We start from the raw sequence: 18990 nt of genomic DNA, 5'->3' as shown, positions 1-18990 counted from the left end.
TATCATTATTAGCTATTATTAAAAAAACTGTAATCTTCCACAATGTTTCTTCCATTCTTTCTAAAATATTACTGACATTTACAGACAGATGACTGTAATTTCCAATATATACCAGAGCTGCAACAACCACCTATAAGAAGGAGACTTCCAATTTTATCTAAGTAACATATTTCCCTTGAATCTAGAACCACATTTTCAGCTGCCTACGGGCCAGCTCCACAGCATATTATTGATCTTCTATGTGAGTTAAAGGTATAAATATAAACTCCTTTTTCTTATAAAAACTACAATAGAAGAGGACCAAAAGATAGAGGGAGATAAGGAAACATAAACATAATTAAGATCTGGGGTCAGGGATTTAGCTCGGGATTTAGCCCAAGTTCGATCCCCGGTACCAAAAGAAAATAGTAATAATAATAATAATTAAGATCTGGGTGAAAAAAACAAAACTATAGTATTATTATGCTTCTTCTTGGCACTAGATGGAATACATTTACACTTGATCTTAGCCAAAAGGGCTGAGAAGCGATTGGAGTAAGTTTAATACATAACTTCAACCTTTGTAATGCTGACATCTGATGAAATCATAATATAAATTTGTGACAATTAAGGTAAAGTTTTCAGAGCAAATTCAGTCACTATGTTAACTTTTATAGATTTGCTTAAAACAAAGCACACTACAAGGCAACTTACACAGAGATAAAGCAATAAGATTTGCTTTTCTCTGTCACAAAGTCAAACTCCAAAAAAGAAAAAAATACAAAACTGGCTTTTTAAAAATGTCACTAGCTTTAGAACAACACAAAAACTAAACTTTAGAGGTTTTAACAAAACCCAACCAGGAGTTATACTGATATGTGTAGACTTATAAAAATCTTAACAGAAAGAACTACAGAAGTATTTCTCAGTATTGCTAACTTCATCATATAAACAGAACTAAATCAATATAAATCACAAAACTCAATTATATAAAAATCAAATTAAGAAAAGAAACAATTTTTCTTCAGGAACTATGTAACAGCAGTTATAAAGAAGATAAAGCTAGACTTAAATTTTTTATTAAGTCTTTAAAACAATAAAAACACTTCAACTGATATTTAGACTAGGTCATATTCATAACACCAGAAATTTCCCATGAAAACTGAAAGTTTCTAAGAATAAAACACTAGTGCAAATGCTCACTTGCAGGAAGAAAACAGAGGGCAAAAAAAATCCACCTATCAAAAGTGAACAGAAAGCAGGAAATAAACTAGCAACCCAAATCCATGTTATCTCATTTCCAGGAAACCTCTTCCTGCTCTAAGTTACTGCCTGGAACACGGTGTGATTGTAGTTGAAATAATATTAGTTTTCAGTTAAAAAGTGGAAAGAAATTTTTTTAACTTTCTATAGTAAGCAGTATCAAAGACGGACCTAGATACTTTTCTATATTTTGTGAGTTAGTAAAATATTAACAGTAGGAATCTGTAAAATTAAAAGTGTATATAATAATTCATAAAGTAAAGATGGAAGAAAAAAATCCAAAAAATGTGGAATTTTTAAAACTGAAATAGTATAAAGAACATAAGGAGAAACACAGAAATGGCAAACAGAAAATAAATAATAAAAATTAAAGACCTAATCTAGTCCTATCAATAAATCAAATATTAATGGATTAAATAATCTCATTTAGAAGCAAAAAAGAGAATGTAAATAAAAGTAAGAAGAATGCTTTTTACATTTTATTAATATCTACATGTATTAAATTAAAATTTAAAAAGGAAATAAATTTGGACATAAAAACTTCAAGTGGTCACACAGGAAAAATATATTTATATATACTTTAAATACATAGACATAGATACTTGAAATTAACCAGAAAGAAAAATATAGTCTACACAAATAGTAGCATGAGAACACTGGAATCTCTATATTAGTATCAAATAAAAACAGACTTCAGAACAAACAGCATTATCTGAGCTAAAGAAAAACAATTCAAATTTATAAAAGGTTCAACTTGTCATGAAGAAATGGCAGTCATAAATGTACATATACCAATAAAAGCATCACAGCAATTAATAGACTTAAGGAAAGAAATAGCCAATTCCAGAACAACAGTTGGAGATCTTAAACCTTTCTTTCAGCAAATAATAATCCTAGGCCAAAGAAATTAGTGAAGTATAGATAAATACTTTTCAGCAAAGTCTGATTTGTCCCATGGAGACAGTTGGCAATTTCTGAAGGCATTTTTAATCATCTCAACTTGATGAGGAGAAGACAGTGCTTATGGTATGTGTGGGTACAGTGCACAAGACAGCCTTCCCAATAAAGAACTATCTGTATTAAAAGTTGTCATTAGTGCCAAGATTGAGAAACCCAACTGTAGATAATCTTGACCTCCTTGATATTTAAAAATCATTAAAAATCAGTTAAAGAAAAGCATGACTACAGTATATCAGAGCACCAAAAAAAGGCATTTAACAAAATGTACTTTTTCATGATGAAGATTCTCAGCAAATTAGAAATAAATACTAATTTTCTAAATTTGATCAAAAACACCTAAAATCACAATTACAGATAACATCATACTTAACGGTGAAAGCCTGGGCATCTTCCCCTAAGATAAGGAACCAAAAAAATGGATGTACTACTACAAGGCAAGAAAAAAAAATAAAGGATATACAAACTGAAAAAGAAGAAATAAAATTTTTCCACATCTAAGTAACAGAAATGTCTTTATAGAAAATCTCAAGAATTGCACCAAAAACTCCTATAACAAATTGAATGAGTTCAGCAATGTCACAAGAGTCAAGATCAACACACAAAAATCACTGGCACTTACATACAGAAGTAACAAATATGTGGAACATAAATATAAAACCAAGTATTCCCTTTTCCCATATTATACACAAAAAATTAACTCAAATGGATGAAAGAGTTACATGTATGAACTAAAACTATAAAACTTTCAACAAAAAATAGGGGTAATTCTTTGTGTTGGTAAGGATTTCTTAAACATGACACCAAAAGCACAATCAACAAAGAAATAAGCTAGACTTTAACAAAATTTAAAACTTTTGTGCTTTGAAAGATATGGTCAAAAAAGTGAAAAGATAAACACAATGAACATGAGAAAACATTTGGAAATTATATGTCTGGCAAGGGACTTATATCTACAATACCTAAAGCACATTTACAACCCAGAATTAAAAGATAACCCAATTTAAAAATCAGCACAAGCCAGGTGTGGTGGCACGTCCTTGTAATCCCAGCACTCCAGAGGCAGAGGCAGGAGGATCACCATGAGTTCAAGGCCAGCCTGGGCTACACAGTAAGTTCAAAGCCAGCCTGGAATACATAGTCTCAAAAAAAACAAAAAATAAACAAATAAAAATCAGCAGAGCAACTGAATAGACATTTCTCAAAACAACGTACAAATGGCTCAAAAGTATAAGAAAATATGCTCAATATCACTGGTCATCTAGAAAATGCAAACCGAAGCCACAATGAGATAACACTTCACATTCATTAGAAATGACAATCATCAGAAAAATACAAAATAACAAGTCCTGACCAGGAATTGGGGAAAGTGGATCGTTCATATACTGCTGGAAAGAATGGAAAATCTACAAGCACTTTAATAAACAATTTGGCAGTTCCCTCAAAAGGTTATAGGGTTACCATACAAGCCAGCAATTTCACAACTGGATGGAATTATGTCCACACAAAAATGTGCACCCAAATGTTCAAAGCAGCATTATTCATAACCAAGAAGTAGAAACAATCCAATATTCCATCAATTAATAAGAAAATTAAACATGCTATATCCATATAATGGATTATATGGCAATAAAAAGGAATGAAAAATAATTATAGGCCAGGGATTTAGCTCAGCGATTCTGGCACCTGCCTTGCAAGCACAAGGTCCCGAGTTTGATCCCCAGTACCAAAATAAATAAATAATAAATAATAATTATACTACGTCAGCAACTAGAAATCATTATATTAAGTAAAAGAGGCCAGTCACCAATGACCGTATACCGTATGATTCCCATTTATATAAAATGTCCACAATATGAAAACATATAGACAGAAAATTGATAGTGGTTGGCTAGGACTGGGTAAGGGTGGGGATGGATGAGGTTTTAGTGGATGGCTCCTAAAGGGGTTTCCCTTTAAAATTTAAAGATTTTTTTCTTGTTCCAAATTTGGTTGTAGTGATGGCTGAACACTTCTGTGAATACATTAAAAACAAATGAATTGTACACTTTTTAAAAGGGTGGACTGGATGGAAAGTATGAATTATGACTCAAGAAAATTACCAAAAATAGTATCATTTGCAATTGGTCCTAGAAAGGGAAGTAGCTGTAAATATAACAAAAATATACAGGATACATATTCAACAAATTATACAAATTCATGAAAAAAATTTAACATCTAAATAAATGAAAGGGCATACCATTTTGAAGAGCACAGACAGCAAAAATGGAAACAATAGAAATATTCTTAAAACAGTGAATGGTTATGCTTAAACAAACCCTGATACACTCCTATATCTATAGTAATAGTACTCAGTGTTAAAAAAAGAATAAATTAGTGACATACACATAACAACATCTTGGTAAGATCTCAACAGCATGACAGTTAAAAAAAAAAGAAAGAAGTAAAATTGTATGATAAAGGTATAATAAAGCCTTCCATAATTGTATTTATATAACATTCTCAATTCCCCCAAATGATATAAATATAGAAATAGAAAGTAGATTAGTCATTATAAGGAGACAGAAATTGGAAGGGAAAAATACTACAAGGAAGAGCCTATGTGGTTAAAAAATAGTTTCATATACAGATGGTGGTGGTTAAATAAATGTATACATGAGGACAAATGAGATAGAATTACAAATATATACATAAAAGTGCATGTAAAAACTGGGAAATGCTGACTGCAGTATAGTTTTATTCTAATTCTCAACCTCCTGATTTTATATTTTTATATAAAGATATCATTATTAGGAAGAACTTGGGTGAAGGATTCAGGCACCACTGCATTACTTGCACGACTTCTTAAAAGTATAATCAGTTCAAAACATAAAAGTTAAAAACAAACTATATAAGAGAAGCCCACATGGGCCAGAGCAGTGCAGTAATGGGCAGATCTTAGACAGGGCCCTGCCCTGACCCCACCAGCTCAGACCCACAGTCCCAGGAAAGGTCTGCATGGGAAAGAGCTGCACATCCACACAATCAACAGCAAGAGGCCTCCCTAGATACCATTGGTTAAGTGCATGAAGCGGGCTCAGACAACAATACCTGGGGTGTACAACCCCCAGTCAAAACCCCTCCCAAAAAACAGCTACGCAGGGGGGCAGCCATCAACCAGAGGCGCACCTAGATACCATCCCAAGTGTGCACAGGCCCCAGCCAGAACACCATATGGACAACAGGACAGGGCAGGGATCCAGAAGGCCACCATTCTGAACCCAGGAATGGCGCAGTGGTGAGCAGCAGAGAAAAGGCCTCTCGGTGGCTTGCTGATAATTAAAGACCACTGGGATAGCAAAAAGCTGCCTCCACAGGGGCCAGGGATTTAGCTCAGTGGTTTTGCTGCCTACTGCCCAAGCACAAGGACCAGAGTTCGATCCCTGGTACCAAAAAAAAAAAAGGTGCCTCCACAAAGGTGCAGCAGACTGCAACTGTTGAAATGAGAATACACATAAACAAGACTCAAAACCAGACTTCCAGATCACCTAAGGCAACACCAAAGCACAATGAGATGGAACAAACTGACACTCAACCACCTGGAATCCCAGAACAGGCAACAAAAGAGGATGCCGAAAAAATGAAATCAGAAATAATTTCTCAAACAACAACAGAAATTGTGTCCATAGTGAAAGACATGACCACTAACTCTAGAGCAGACACAGATTAAAAAAATAGAGGAGCTGAGGAACATGATGGAATCCCAACATAGGAAACAAATGGAATCCATAAAACAGATGCAAACAGAGCCAGGGATTTAGCTCAGTGGTGCCGCCACCTGCCTCAAAAGCGCAAGGTCCTGAGTTTTATCCCCAGTACAAAAAAATAAAAAATAAAAAAACAGATGCAAACAAATATTCAGAAGATTAAAAACTCCACTGAAAGTTTATTCAACAGAATGAGCCAATATGAGGACAATATATCTGATATAGAAGACAGTATTGCAATTAGTGACCAAAAAATAAAAATATTTTAAAAATACTAAGTGACCACGAGAAATCAATACAGCAGCTATTGGATGATGTAACCAAGAATAACATAAGACTGATCAGAGTCAATGAACAAACAGTAGAGGGTGCAAATGAAATTTTAAAAAAAAAACTGTTCAAAGAAGTAATGGAAGAAAACTTCCCAAACAGGGGAAAAGAACTTGACATACAGATAAGTGAGGCACATAGGACTCTAACTAGCCATGATGAAAAACAACTACACCTAACATATAATTGTTAAGATTCCAGAAACCCAACAGAAGAACAAAATTCTACAAACAGAGAAAATGAACAAATCACATATGAAGGAAAGTCCATCGGAATCACGGCAGAATTCTCAACACAAACCCTCAAGGCAAGAACACCCTGGAGTGAAATATTTCAAGCCTTAAAGGAAAACAACCTGCAACCCACACTGATGTACCCTGCAAAACTATCTTTCAAAATTAATGGAGAAATAAGATACTTTCATAACAAAGAGCACCTGAGGAACTTCATAAATACCAAACCAGCACTCAGATAAATTTCAAACAATATCCTAGGAAAAGACAGTGAGGATCACAACCCCATGATGCCCAGCAGGAATGAATCCATCAGCATGACTAGAAATTAAACACCAAGGGGGAGAATCCAACAAAAAGAAAAAGTCATGACAATGATAAATCAATACATATGGGTCATAAGGAACAATGTTAATGGTCTCAATTCACAAATTAAAAGAAACAGACTGGCAGAATGGGTCAAGAAGTAAAATCCAACAATATGTTATACACAAGAACCACATTTAATTCAAAGAGAAACTCACAGACTGAAAGTCAATGGGTGGAAAACAATACACCATGCAAAAGGAACCCCAAAAAAAGCAATAGCTATTCTCTTTGCAGATCTAATGGATTTCAAGCCAACACTGATTAAGACAGACAAAGAAGGACACCACATCCTTTTAAAGGGAAAAATGCAAGAGAAGAAATGACAATCATAAATATATATGCACCAAATACTAGTGCACCCAACTATATAAAACAAACACTAAAGGACATGAACAATCAAACAACCAGAATACAATAATAGTGGGAGACCTCAATACCCCACTATCACAAATAGATCGATCCACTAGAAAGAAAATGAACAACAAAATACTAGAACTCAATCAAACTCCTGAACAAATGAACTTAACAGATATTTACAGCATGTTCAAAATCAGAATACACGATCTTTTCAGCTGCAAACAGGTCATTCTCCAAAATAAACCACATACTTGCTTATAGAACATGTTTAAGTAAGTGCAAAGGAATTCAAGTTATCCTCTGTATATTATCAGACTACAGTGCAATGAAATTGGAGATCAAAAGCAAAAGAAACATCAAGAATTTCATAAACACATGGAAAGTGAACAACACACTTCTGAATAACCAATGGGTCACAGAGGAAATTGAAGAAATCAGACAGTTTCTACAATAAAATGACAATGTCAATACAACATATCGGAATCTATGGGACACAATGAAAGCAGTCTTAAGAGGGAAATTTATAGAAGTGAATACTCATATTAGGAAAAGAGAGCAAGCTCAAATAAACAACTGATGCTGAACCTCAAGCTTCTAGAAAAAGAAGAGCAGGACAAACCCAAAGGATTTTCATACAAGGGATGAAATTATACAGATCAGAGCAGAAATCAATGCAATGGAGAGTAAGAGAGCAATACCAAAAATCAATGAAGTCAAGAGTTGGTTCTTTGAAAGAATGAACAAAATTGACAAACCCTTAGCCAACCTTATCAAAAAAAGAAAAGAAGGGGCAGGGATTTAGCTCAGAGGTTCCACCACCTTGCAAGTACAAGGTCCCGAGTTCAATCCCCAGTACCAAAAAAAAAAAAAGGAAAAAAAAAGTCCAAATCCATGCAATTAGGAATGAAAGGGTGAAATTACAACAGACCCAGCAGAAATCCATACGATCATCAATACCTACTTCCAGAGCCTATATGCCAATAAGATAGAAAACACAGAAGAAATAGACAGATTCCTAGATACGTATGAATTACCAAAATTGAACAAAGAAGACCTAAAAATTCTAAACAACCCAATATCAATCAATGAAATTGAAAGCATAATTAAAAACTTACCAACTAGGAAAAGCCCGGACCCTGATGGCTTCACTGCTGAATTCTACAAAACATTAAGAGAACTACTGCCACTACTGTTTAAACTCTTCAATGAAATTGAAAGGGAAGCAATACTCCCAAATTCATTCCTAGAAACAAGCATCACCTTGATTCCAAAAGCAGAGAAAGACTCAACTGAAAAAGAGAACTACAGATCAATCAAAACTAATGAACATAGTTGCAAAACTCCTTAATAAGATACTGGCAAATAGAATGCAGAAGATCATCAAGCAAATTATACACCCTGACGAAGTGGGATTCATCACAGGGATGCAGGGATGGTTCAACATATGCAAATCAATAAATGTAATATAATATATTAACAGAGCCAAGGACAAAAGCCATATGATTGCCTCAACAGATGCAGAAAAAGTGTTCGACAAAATCCAACACACATTCATGATAAAAACCCGAAAATAATTGGAATAGACAGTCTCTACCTCAACCTGATAAAAGCCATCTATGAAAAAGCAACAGCCAATATCATACTAAATGGTCAAAAACTGAAATTCTTCACACTAAAATCAAGAACAAGTCAAAGATGTCCACTATCATCACTCCTGTTCAATATACTTTTAGAAACATTAGCCACAACAATTACACAAGAGAAATAAATAAAAGGAATAAAGATAGGAAACAAAGAGGTCAACTTGTCATTATTTCCAGATTACAATGATACTCTTACACAGAAAGCTCCAAGAGCCCCACCAAAAGTCTTCTAGACTTAATAACCAAACTTAGTAGAGTAGCTGGATATAAGGTCAACACACAAAAATCAATAGCTTTCCTGTACATGAACAACAGTATCACTGAAAAAGGAACTGGAGAAACAACTCCCTTCACAATAGTATCCAAAAAAGTGAAATACCTAGGAATCAACCTAATGAAAGACCTCTACTCTGAAAACTATAGCACTCTGAAAAAGAGATGGAAGAGGATATCAGAAAATGGAAAGACATCCCCTGCTCCTGGGTAGGAAGGATCAACATAGTGAAACTGGCCATACTTCCAAACCTGCTATAGAGATTCAATGCAATCTCAACTGAAATTCCAACACTATACTTCACAGACCTTCAGAAAACAATCCAAAAATTCATCTGGAATAAGAAGAGACCTAGAATAGCTAAAGCAATTCTAGTCAACAAAAACAAGGTAGGGGTATCACAATCCCCAACTTGAAACTATACTATAAAGCTACTGTGATAAAAACAGCATGGTACTGGCAAAGAAACACACCTGAGGACCAGTGGAACCGACTAGAAGATGCAGAAACAACTCCAGACACACTCAGCCACCTCATCTTAGACACAGGAGCCAAACACTCTCATTGGAGAAAAGACAGCCTCTTCAATAAATGAAAAAATTGGGTTTCAACTTGCCAAAGATTAAAACTAGACCTATATCTCTCACCATGCACTAAACTAAAATTGAAATGGATTAAAGATCTAAATATTAAAAAAGAAACGCTGAACCAGCTAGAACAGAGGTTAGGTAGAACTCTCAAAGATACTGGCATAGGAAGATTTCATAAACAAAACCTCAGTTGAACATGAACTAGCACAAAGAATCAACAAGTGGGATCTCTTCTTATTAAAAAGTTTCTGAACAGCAAGAGAAACCACCAACAGTGTAAAGAGACAACACACAACGTAAGAAAAAAATTTTACCAGCTGTTCCTCAGACAAATGTCTACTATCTAGAATATAAAGAACTTTAAAAAGTCAGACCTCCCAAATTTAAAGATCCAATCCAAAAATGGGCATCTGAAATGAACAGACATTTCTCAGACAAAGAAGTAGAAATAGCAAATAAACACATGAAAAAATGTTCAACATCACTGGTCATTTGAGAGATGCAAATGAAAACAACATTGAGATTCCACCTCACCCCAGAAAGAATGGGTGCTATCAAGAAATCAACCAATAACAAATGCTGGTGGGGTTGTGGGGAAAAAGGGACCCTTCTCCATTGTTGGTGGGAGTGCAGACTGGGGCAATCACTGTGGAAATCAGTATGGAGATACCTCAAAGAACTAGGATTAGAGGTCCCATTTGCCCCAGCTATTGCCCTGCTGGGTATCTTCCCAAAAGAATTAAAAGAACCATGGGCCAGGGATTTAGGTCAATGGGGCTGCTGCCTACCTCTCAAGCGCAAGGTTCTGATTTTGATCCCCGGTACCAAAAGAATTAAAAGAATCATACCACAGCGATACATGTGCACCCACATTCATAGCGGCACAGTTTGTAATAGTTAAAACTTGGAAACAGCCCAGCTGCCCAACAACTGGAGAATGGATAAAGAAAATGTGTGGTTTTTTAATACGGAGTCCTACTCAGCCATAAAGAATGACAAACTAGAGACATTTACAGCTAAATGGATGCATATTGAGGCATTACTCTTAAATAAAATAAAAAGGACACACATGTATAGATACCAAGTAGTTTCTCTAGTGTGAGAAACTGAAAGTGTAAATAAGGATCAAAATGTATAATAGATAATGTGAAATAGGAAGAAAAGGGGCAAAGCAGAAGGGGAAGTAGGAGGGGTAGGAGAAAGGAAAGAAGGGAATGGAATTAATATGAGAAAATGGAAACAAAGTCTTTATAAGTAGGGAAGGGTGGAGGGGTAGAAGGGAGGGCAGGGGAATTGGGAAAAAAATAATAATCAAGATATATTATGTAAAGGTGCAAATTTCCAAGAATAAATGTCATTATACTGTATACCTAAAATGTACCAATAAAATTAATTTTAAAAACTATATAGTGATATAGAAAAAGTAACAAAATGCTGTAATGTGGCAGAACAAAACTAAACATATTAATAGAATCAATGAATGATATCAATAGTAGCAGTAAATGCAGATGGGCTTAATATTAAAATAAAAAGATTTTCATATTTGTTTACAAAAAAACTTTACAATATACTGTATATGAACAAGACCCATAAAGCAAACTGTTTCAAAAGGTAAAGACATATAAAGCAAACACAAGCAAAAAGAAAGCAAGAGTTGTGATACTGACATCTAAGAATCTGTTACACTCAAACTAAAAGGCATTAAATAAAAAACCTCAAAATGAAAATACAACCTAAATCCCATAGATCAGCTATGAACTTTTGAACTCCAATAATTTATTTCTTTGAAACATTTATAAAAGTCACAAAACCGTATATAAATTAAGCCACAAAGAAAACCTTAGAGTTCTATACAAAAGAAATATCACAAACAAAATTCTCAGGTAAGAATGCAAAAAAAAAAATAGAAATTAATAACAAAAAAGGTTCCTTTATCTTTTTACTCTCATTACAAAATAATTCTTATATCAAAGAAAAATCATAAACTAAAAACTGCAGAATTCTGAGAAAATAATGATGAATACAATATGCATCACAATCTATGGGATAAAATTAAAGCAATGATCAGAAGAAAATCCATATCCTGAAATACTAATAGCAATAGAATTTTAAAAATAAAAAGTAAATTAAACATCAAACTAAAAGTTATACAGAAGAAACAAATTAGCCAAAAGAAAACAGAAGTAAAAAAATAAAAACAAAAATTGGATTAGATGAAAGAAAAAAAATGAAATTGAAAGAAATGAAAAAAATGAAAGCAAAAAAGATTTGATCTATAGCTCAGGGGTACAGCACAGGCCTAGTACATGCAAGGCTCTAGGTTCAATCTCCAACTCCTCAAAAACAACAAAAAAAAGCAAACCTAGGAGACTCAGATAATTCATTGAGGAAAAAGAGAATGGGACAATTATATAAAATAAACAAAGTAAAAAACAAGTATAAAAAACTGGTGATTCAGTCAAATCATAACAAACTACTTTGTTCAATACCAACAAATATAAAAGTCTTTTAAAATGAGTAATTTCTGTAAAATGAGTAATTTTAAAGAAATAGGTAACTTTCTAATTCTTAGAGAAAGTGACTAAAACTCTCTCTTGTATGAGTTGAAAACTTAAACAGAGCTAACTTCCAGACAGGAAACTGATACCTTTTTCTAGAACTACTACCCAAATGATGAATCATACTGCCCGGAAGATCTTATAGAGGAAATAACCAAGCATTCACAGGCCAGAAAGCGCATTGTTACCTAAAGTATTCTAGGACAAAGACAAAGGAAGAAAATGGTATATTTTATAAAGTGAATATGACATAGTGTTATGGTTTGGGTCTAGACTTCCACTCAAAGCCTTGTATGGTCATAGGCGGGTCAATCTAGAGAGTGTGATGATGCTAGGATTAAGGGCATGTGATTACTAAACCACAAGAGTGACTGGTCTGGCACCTCCCTAATCCCGGTAACCTGAATAAGATAAAAGGAGCAGAAAGACAACGTTAAAGTCTCTTGTTCCTTTTGCTGTCTTCCGCTGCCATGAACTGTCTGCAATGTCCCTCTGCCTTGGAACCAGCTGATTATGGACTAAAACTTCTACAAACTGTGAGCTAAATAAACCCCTTCCCCTCTAACTTTGGGTGTCAAGTATATTGTCTCAGCAAGGAGAGAAAAGTAATTAACACACATAGATATCCAAGCAGGATAAATATATACAAAATGAGTAGCTAATCTCACAAGTATTAACATCATGATCAAGTGAGGTTTATTCCAGCAAACCTATGATCTAATTCACCACAAATAATAAATTTAAAGGAAAAAATAATAATAAATTTACTAGAAAGATCTGGAGATCACAATCTTCATAAATTCTAACTGGAATTACCAAGCAATGGCTCTCTTGATGGTTTCAGCATCATGTATGACGTATATTCTTACCATGAATGTTTAATTTTAATCTAATCAAACCTTTAGATCAAACTTTAAGTTTACAGAAATATATTACATAAATGAGTCAATTAAACAATTCCACGAGAAAACAATTTAGACAAAACTAGACAAGTGTTACATGAGATAAGCCAATATTATGAACAAAAAAAGTGAGGAGACTCTCCTAGACTAAAAGAAAATTTTAAAAATATAATAACATACATAAGCTTTGACTGCATTCTACTTCAAGAAGCAGCTGGGCCAGGGATTTAGCTCAGTGGTTTCGCTGCGGGCTGCGCAAGCCCAAGGACCCAAGTTCAATCCCTGGTACCAAAAAAAAAAAAAAAAAAAAAAAAAGAAGTCATAAGTCATTTTAGGCCTATGTGGACTAGATGGTATTACGGAATGTTAATTTTCTTATGTGTGATAATGGTGGTGTAGTTATATAGGAGAACAACCTTATTTTAGGAGGTGTGTGCTGAAGTATTTAGAAGTACAGTGTCATCATGTCCACAACATTCTTCCACACCAAAACACTATACATGCATACATACAAATACATTCACATACAAATACAGTAAAAGTGGCAAAATATTAACAACTCTTGACTCTAGTTGATGGTTAGAAAGGTGTCCATTTCAACAGTTTCTGTTATAAAGCAGGCATATAACTATAAAAATGTTTTCTTATACAAGTGCTAAAAATAAATAAATCATGGCAAACTTAAAGGATCTTTAAAGTTTCATATATAGTAGTGTATTTTTTGAACACGTATTTTCAAAAACAGTACTCAATTTACAATTGATCAGGAAGTTACAATCATCATTCTCTCATTATTTATGGGCAAAAAGCAGTAATACAACTGAACACATTAGATAACATTACTATGGGCCAGGCACTGTTCCATATTTTTTTACATATATTAATTCAATTATCTGAAAAATAATATCATTACTATTTCCACTTTTCAGGTAAGCAATAAACCACATAGGTGACACAGTGAGTGACATAGGCAAGCTTCAAACCAGCAGGTACAGCTCCTGGATCCACATTTATCTACCATGCTGTACTGTCTTCTCAGATGGAAAAAACTATGTTTGTCACATTATTAACTTGATTGTACAGAGGTTATAACATCTACCAGGTCTTTGAATTCAGTAATTCAATAATCCAAAAGTATCATGATAAATCCAACAGAGAAAATTTAGATAAGATTATGCAGTACTTATAAGAATACATTAAGAATGGCTTCAAATAGTTTAACTAGGGTACCTCATATGACTTATTCATACTCTTCTTAGGAGGCCCATAACTATTATGGCACTTTTATAAACTAAAGTTTCAATACATTACTCCATTTTGAATCTCTGGGACAAAGGTAGATAATTTCTCAACAATAAAAATAATCATTCATTGGATCACAAATTTTCTCATGCAAAAGATTCGACTTCAATTGTTTATCTAACTGAACAGTTTACATAATTTTACAACATTCTGTAGAAGTCATGTTCACATGGAAAATTTCAGCTTGATCATAGTAAAATTTTTTTTAATAACAAGATGGCTCAAAAATAATAATCAGTATAACAGACAATAGGCCTGAAGCAAAGTACAGATTTAGATGGTAATATAAAATTACTACTAATTTTCTTGTCAGCAGTATCATAGAACCCTCTAATTTTTCAGTAAATAGAAGTTAATAAGTAATGCTGCTTTCTAATATCTTTATATTTTTAGATTTAATAAATACAACTAATTCTGTAAAAATTTTAAGTAAATATCTGCAGAAATGAAAAAATGTCTGGAAATATTTCTCATTTTTATACTGCAATAAGTGATATGCCAAAACACACACAAAAAAAGTCTAGTTTCAGTGAGGGACAGGTAACCAGTTCTATTAAATATGTGGACATGTAAAATTTTACCTGCTTTTCCTTTCAATTAGAATGGCTATGTAAGATGCTGGTAAAGCGGCACCAAAGCCAGGAGTCCATGAGTAGAATCTTCCAAGGATCTTCCTGAAATTCAAATTTGGAATTTTTATGTGAAATTCCTAGTTAGCCATTTCAGTTATTACAAACAGAAGTATCCTTCTCAGACCATCCTCTATCCAAATGTCCCGCCTTAAATTCAATGTGCCCAAACCAAATTCATCTCTCTCCCACCAGTACCATCCAGGGCACATTGTAAGAATTCAGAAAGTACTAGCTGTTATTACATTTATTACTTTATTATTATTATTATTTTTAACACCTGCTATTCAACAAATATTTTTCCTTCTTTGCTTCTACAACCCTTGGTGACTTTTTCTTACAGTATTTAACTTAAGTATTTAGTATTTTAGTTTTAAGTGTGCATCATTTTTCATTTAGTAGAATATATTACTTGAAAGCAGAAACCTGGAGAGTACCGCAATATTATAATGATTATTAGCTGGTTGAATTTTATAAAGAAAAATGAATTGCAGATGTTAAGATTTTTTTTTCAGGGCCAGGAATGAAGCTCAGTGGCAAGCTCAAGGTCCTGAGTTCAATCTCTGGTAATGGGGGAAAATAAATTTTTCTTCATTTCTAAATAATATGTTCCTGACAAAAAGAGAAACGGCATGTAAAAATTATAAAAAATTATCTGGACAAAGTTGGTCAATTGCTAAATGAGGCATGACAGGAGAAAGAAGAAAGGAAGGGAGGAAGCGAGAATTAGAGATGAAATGATCTTTTTAATTGAAATTTAGATTTAAAACAATTAGAAAAAATATTGTGGATATTTTCTGCCTGTGAAGACGAGACAGTTTTCCCTCAAAAAAAGAACACATTTTTTTTTTCAGTTTCCAACATTGCTTTTATTCCAAGTAAACCTTTGTTTTAGGAAAATAAGAGTCCTGTATCCCCAAGGTTGATATATCTGATAAAACCTCTTTAAGCCTCAATATATTCTCAACATTTAAAATTAAAAAAAAGAATGAAGACATGCACCTTTCAGCATTTGAGGTCATCTTAATGTGAACTGCCTCCAACACAAATCAAATACTACAAATCACCCCTCAAAGTTTTCATCCAGGGTTGTCTTTTTTGAAACTGAATTCTTTTCCAGTTGATGAATATAGGGTTGCCTTTTTTGAAACTGAATTCTTTTCCAGTTGATGAATATTTCTCACAATAATAATTTGTTTTTACTTTGTTTCATTTCACAGTAAACTACTTGGAAAGAGTAGTGCTCTAACTTTTGACAGATATTTGGACCAGACGTAAGCTTTAGTTGGGGGCTGGAAAGCCAAAAATGAATATGTGAGAAGTGATCATTTTTCATTTTTCACTTGTTTTATCAAAATAATGGCTTCTTTATTTTACAAAAGGGGAAAATCATAGATGTCCCCCTCTTCTTTATTTTTAAGTGCAGAGTTAGGCTTTAAGACTAGAATAAAAAGGTGTTTTATGTCTTGGTTTTCTTTTAAAGTAAATTTAACTCATTCCTTGGAATAAAGAGATACTTGATAGAAAGGCTATGGTCTCGATTACATTTTCATGGTATTTCCACATGGTTGCCTCCAACTCACCCCTGTTTGGAAAAATTATGAAATACATTGAAGAGAATTGAAAACATTACTGGATATTTTAAATAGAAAATAAGATGTTGTCTAATGTGCCCTTCCAATTCTTTGGTGTCTCTATATCTTTTTTTTTTTTTTTGTATATCCTTTTATTGGTACATTTTAGGTTGAATGTAAAATAAAGGAAAAGGACTCATTGAATCAGTAATAGGAAGACACTGAAATTGCCTAATTTTCAATATTTTATGCTTCCACAATTAACAAACAGGTTCATAGAACATAAAGAAATATGCTACACAATAGCAATTTATATTTAGCACAATTTTTTAAAAACCATATTATTTGTAAACATATTTTTAGAGTTTTAATATGTCTTAGAAACTTTCTAGAGATGACATGATAGTCACTTCCAAATTTTCAAGTAAACTTCATTACATGATATGCTCAACCATACAGAACCTGATCAGCTATTTTTTAGATATCATAAGCTTATAAATATTAATACTCTCAGCAGAAAAGTATATAAAATATATTTTTAATTACATGTTTAAATGTAGTTTAAATACTGTATATAGAATTACTTTAGACAACAACTATGAAGATAATGTGAAATGAATATTTTAATTTGATGCTATTTAAAAGTTATTTTCAACAACCAGTGGAAAAAAGACAAAAAGTAAGTATATAATAAATATGTTAGGTTTCTCACAGCACTCCAAAGACTGAATTCTATCTTCACTTACAATGTGTAAAGGCAAGTGTATAGGTAATGAATACAAGATTGAATCAGAACTAAATGTTCCAATAGTAGGATATACTACTAATTGTATTTGTTTGATACATAAATAAATGCACTTTATAGTCCTTCTGCGTTCTGTTCACTGCACATAGCTCTCTGTCATAGAGTTGTTTTGAATTTCTAATCTATACAATTGAAAAGCAAGAAATCTTTACCAACAACTCTTGAAATACAGCAGGCCTCAGAAAAATATATGATACATTAAAGTAGTTTTGCTATATAATCATATCAATAATTTGAAATTTATATTACATCTTGAGCCACAGGGGCCCACAGCCCTGTTTTTATAAATTTTGGGATAAATGTCATTTCATAGATTTAAAATAGAAATAGTGGCAGTGACCTCCACAACAATTATGTAAAAATCTATTTGTTTCCACTTTAACAAAGAAATCTGTATTAATTTCTTTAATGATTTATTTAATGTATTAAGTTTTTTAATGGTGATTATGAGTACCAACCTGAGAAGGCAAAAGAAAGCAATATAGAAGGCCCCATTAGCAGTCAGAAATGAAGCAGATTGTAGGATCTCAGGGAGTAGTTTGTATAAATAATAGTCAATTTTTCGTTTCCGGAGAATTGCTGCAATCTGGAAAGAAAAAGGCTTTTCTGTTTAATTCAATCAAATGTTCCCACTTAATTTAGCTCTTACATGGAAACTACTGAATAAAAGCATATATTGCAAAATAAAAATAAAAACTATGACATTTTACTGGCTCCTGTATAAAAATATAATTTCCAGGACAGAAAATAAGGCACTTCAATTTACTGAGGCTAAAATAAGTAAGGAAGAAGATAATGTGGAGCTTACTCATCATATGACCACACTGTAGTTTTGTATTTTGTAACTTTGTATTTGTAATGCCTTAAAAAGTTTTAAACTGAAAAATGAAACATGCTTTTAAATGGAAAAAACAATTATAATTCAAATAAAAATGGATACTATAACAAAACTACATCACAGATTTTATCAGCCTACTATTCATTATTGGAGAATCTCAGTGATAAAAACCAAAAAAAAAAATTTTTTAATTTCAATTATTCAAACATGACTACTGTGAGACCAAAAAACAAAACAAACCAAAAACACTAAGAATACAAAAGTAACAAACAGAATTAATGATTTCTAGCCTTATGGACCCCATAAGAAGGAAAAAAAATCTAAATAAAAAAAAAATTAATAATTAATAATAATAATAGTAGTGGTAGTAGTAGTAGTAGTAGTACAGGTAAGTAGCATGTGCTATACTGAAACAGGTACAAGTTCCTAGATAATAGATTACAAAACTCTATGCCAGGAATTTTTTACTTAAAAAAAAAAAATCAACCTAAATCAGTCCACGACAGCTTTTGAATTTCAATTGAAAAACATTTTTGTGGACATCTAGATTAAAGTTACAATTAAATTTAAAAGGTGAACATCTAGACTAAAACAAAACCTAGGAAGTTCTGACATAATTTAATTAATAGTACATAAAAATC

The 18990-nt window shown here is 32.8% G+C and overlaps 1 protein-coding gene across 3 annotated transcripts in view; it reads right to left on the bottom strand.

The window, feature by feature from the left end:
* The window catches only part of Tmem135 (transmembrane protein 135), a 246159-nt gene that overhangs the window by 211954 nt on the left and 15215 nt on the right, over nucleotides 1-18990 (bottom strand). For all 3 annotated transcript variants that reach the window (XM_004868215.3, XM_087212256.1, XM_087212255.1), the window contains exons 2-3: nucleotides 17970-18097; nucleotides 15085-15177 (exon numbers count right to left, since the gene is read on the bottom strand). In XM_004868215.3, the coding sequence (XP_004868272.1) occupies nucleotides 15085-15177; nucleotides 17970-18097 (221 nt within the window). The remainder of the gene's footprint in view (nucleotides 1-15084; nucleotides 15178-17969; nucleotides 18098-18990) is intronic.

The sequence above is a fragment of the Heterocephalus glaber genome, unplaced genomic scaffold (genome assembly GCF_053883595.1).
Source record: "Heterocephalus glaber isolate CG9 unplaced genomic scaffold, H.glaber_assembly_v1.0 deba00001429, whole genome shotgun sequence".
NCBI lineage: Eukaryota > Metazoa > Chordata > Mammalia > Rodentia > Bathyergidae > Heterocephalus > Heterocephalus glaber.
Note: the sequence above shows the minus strand (reverse complement) of the source record. Positions and strands in the feature narration are given on the sequence as shown.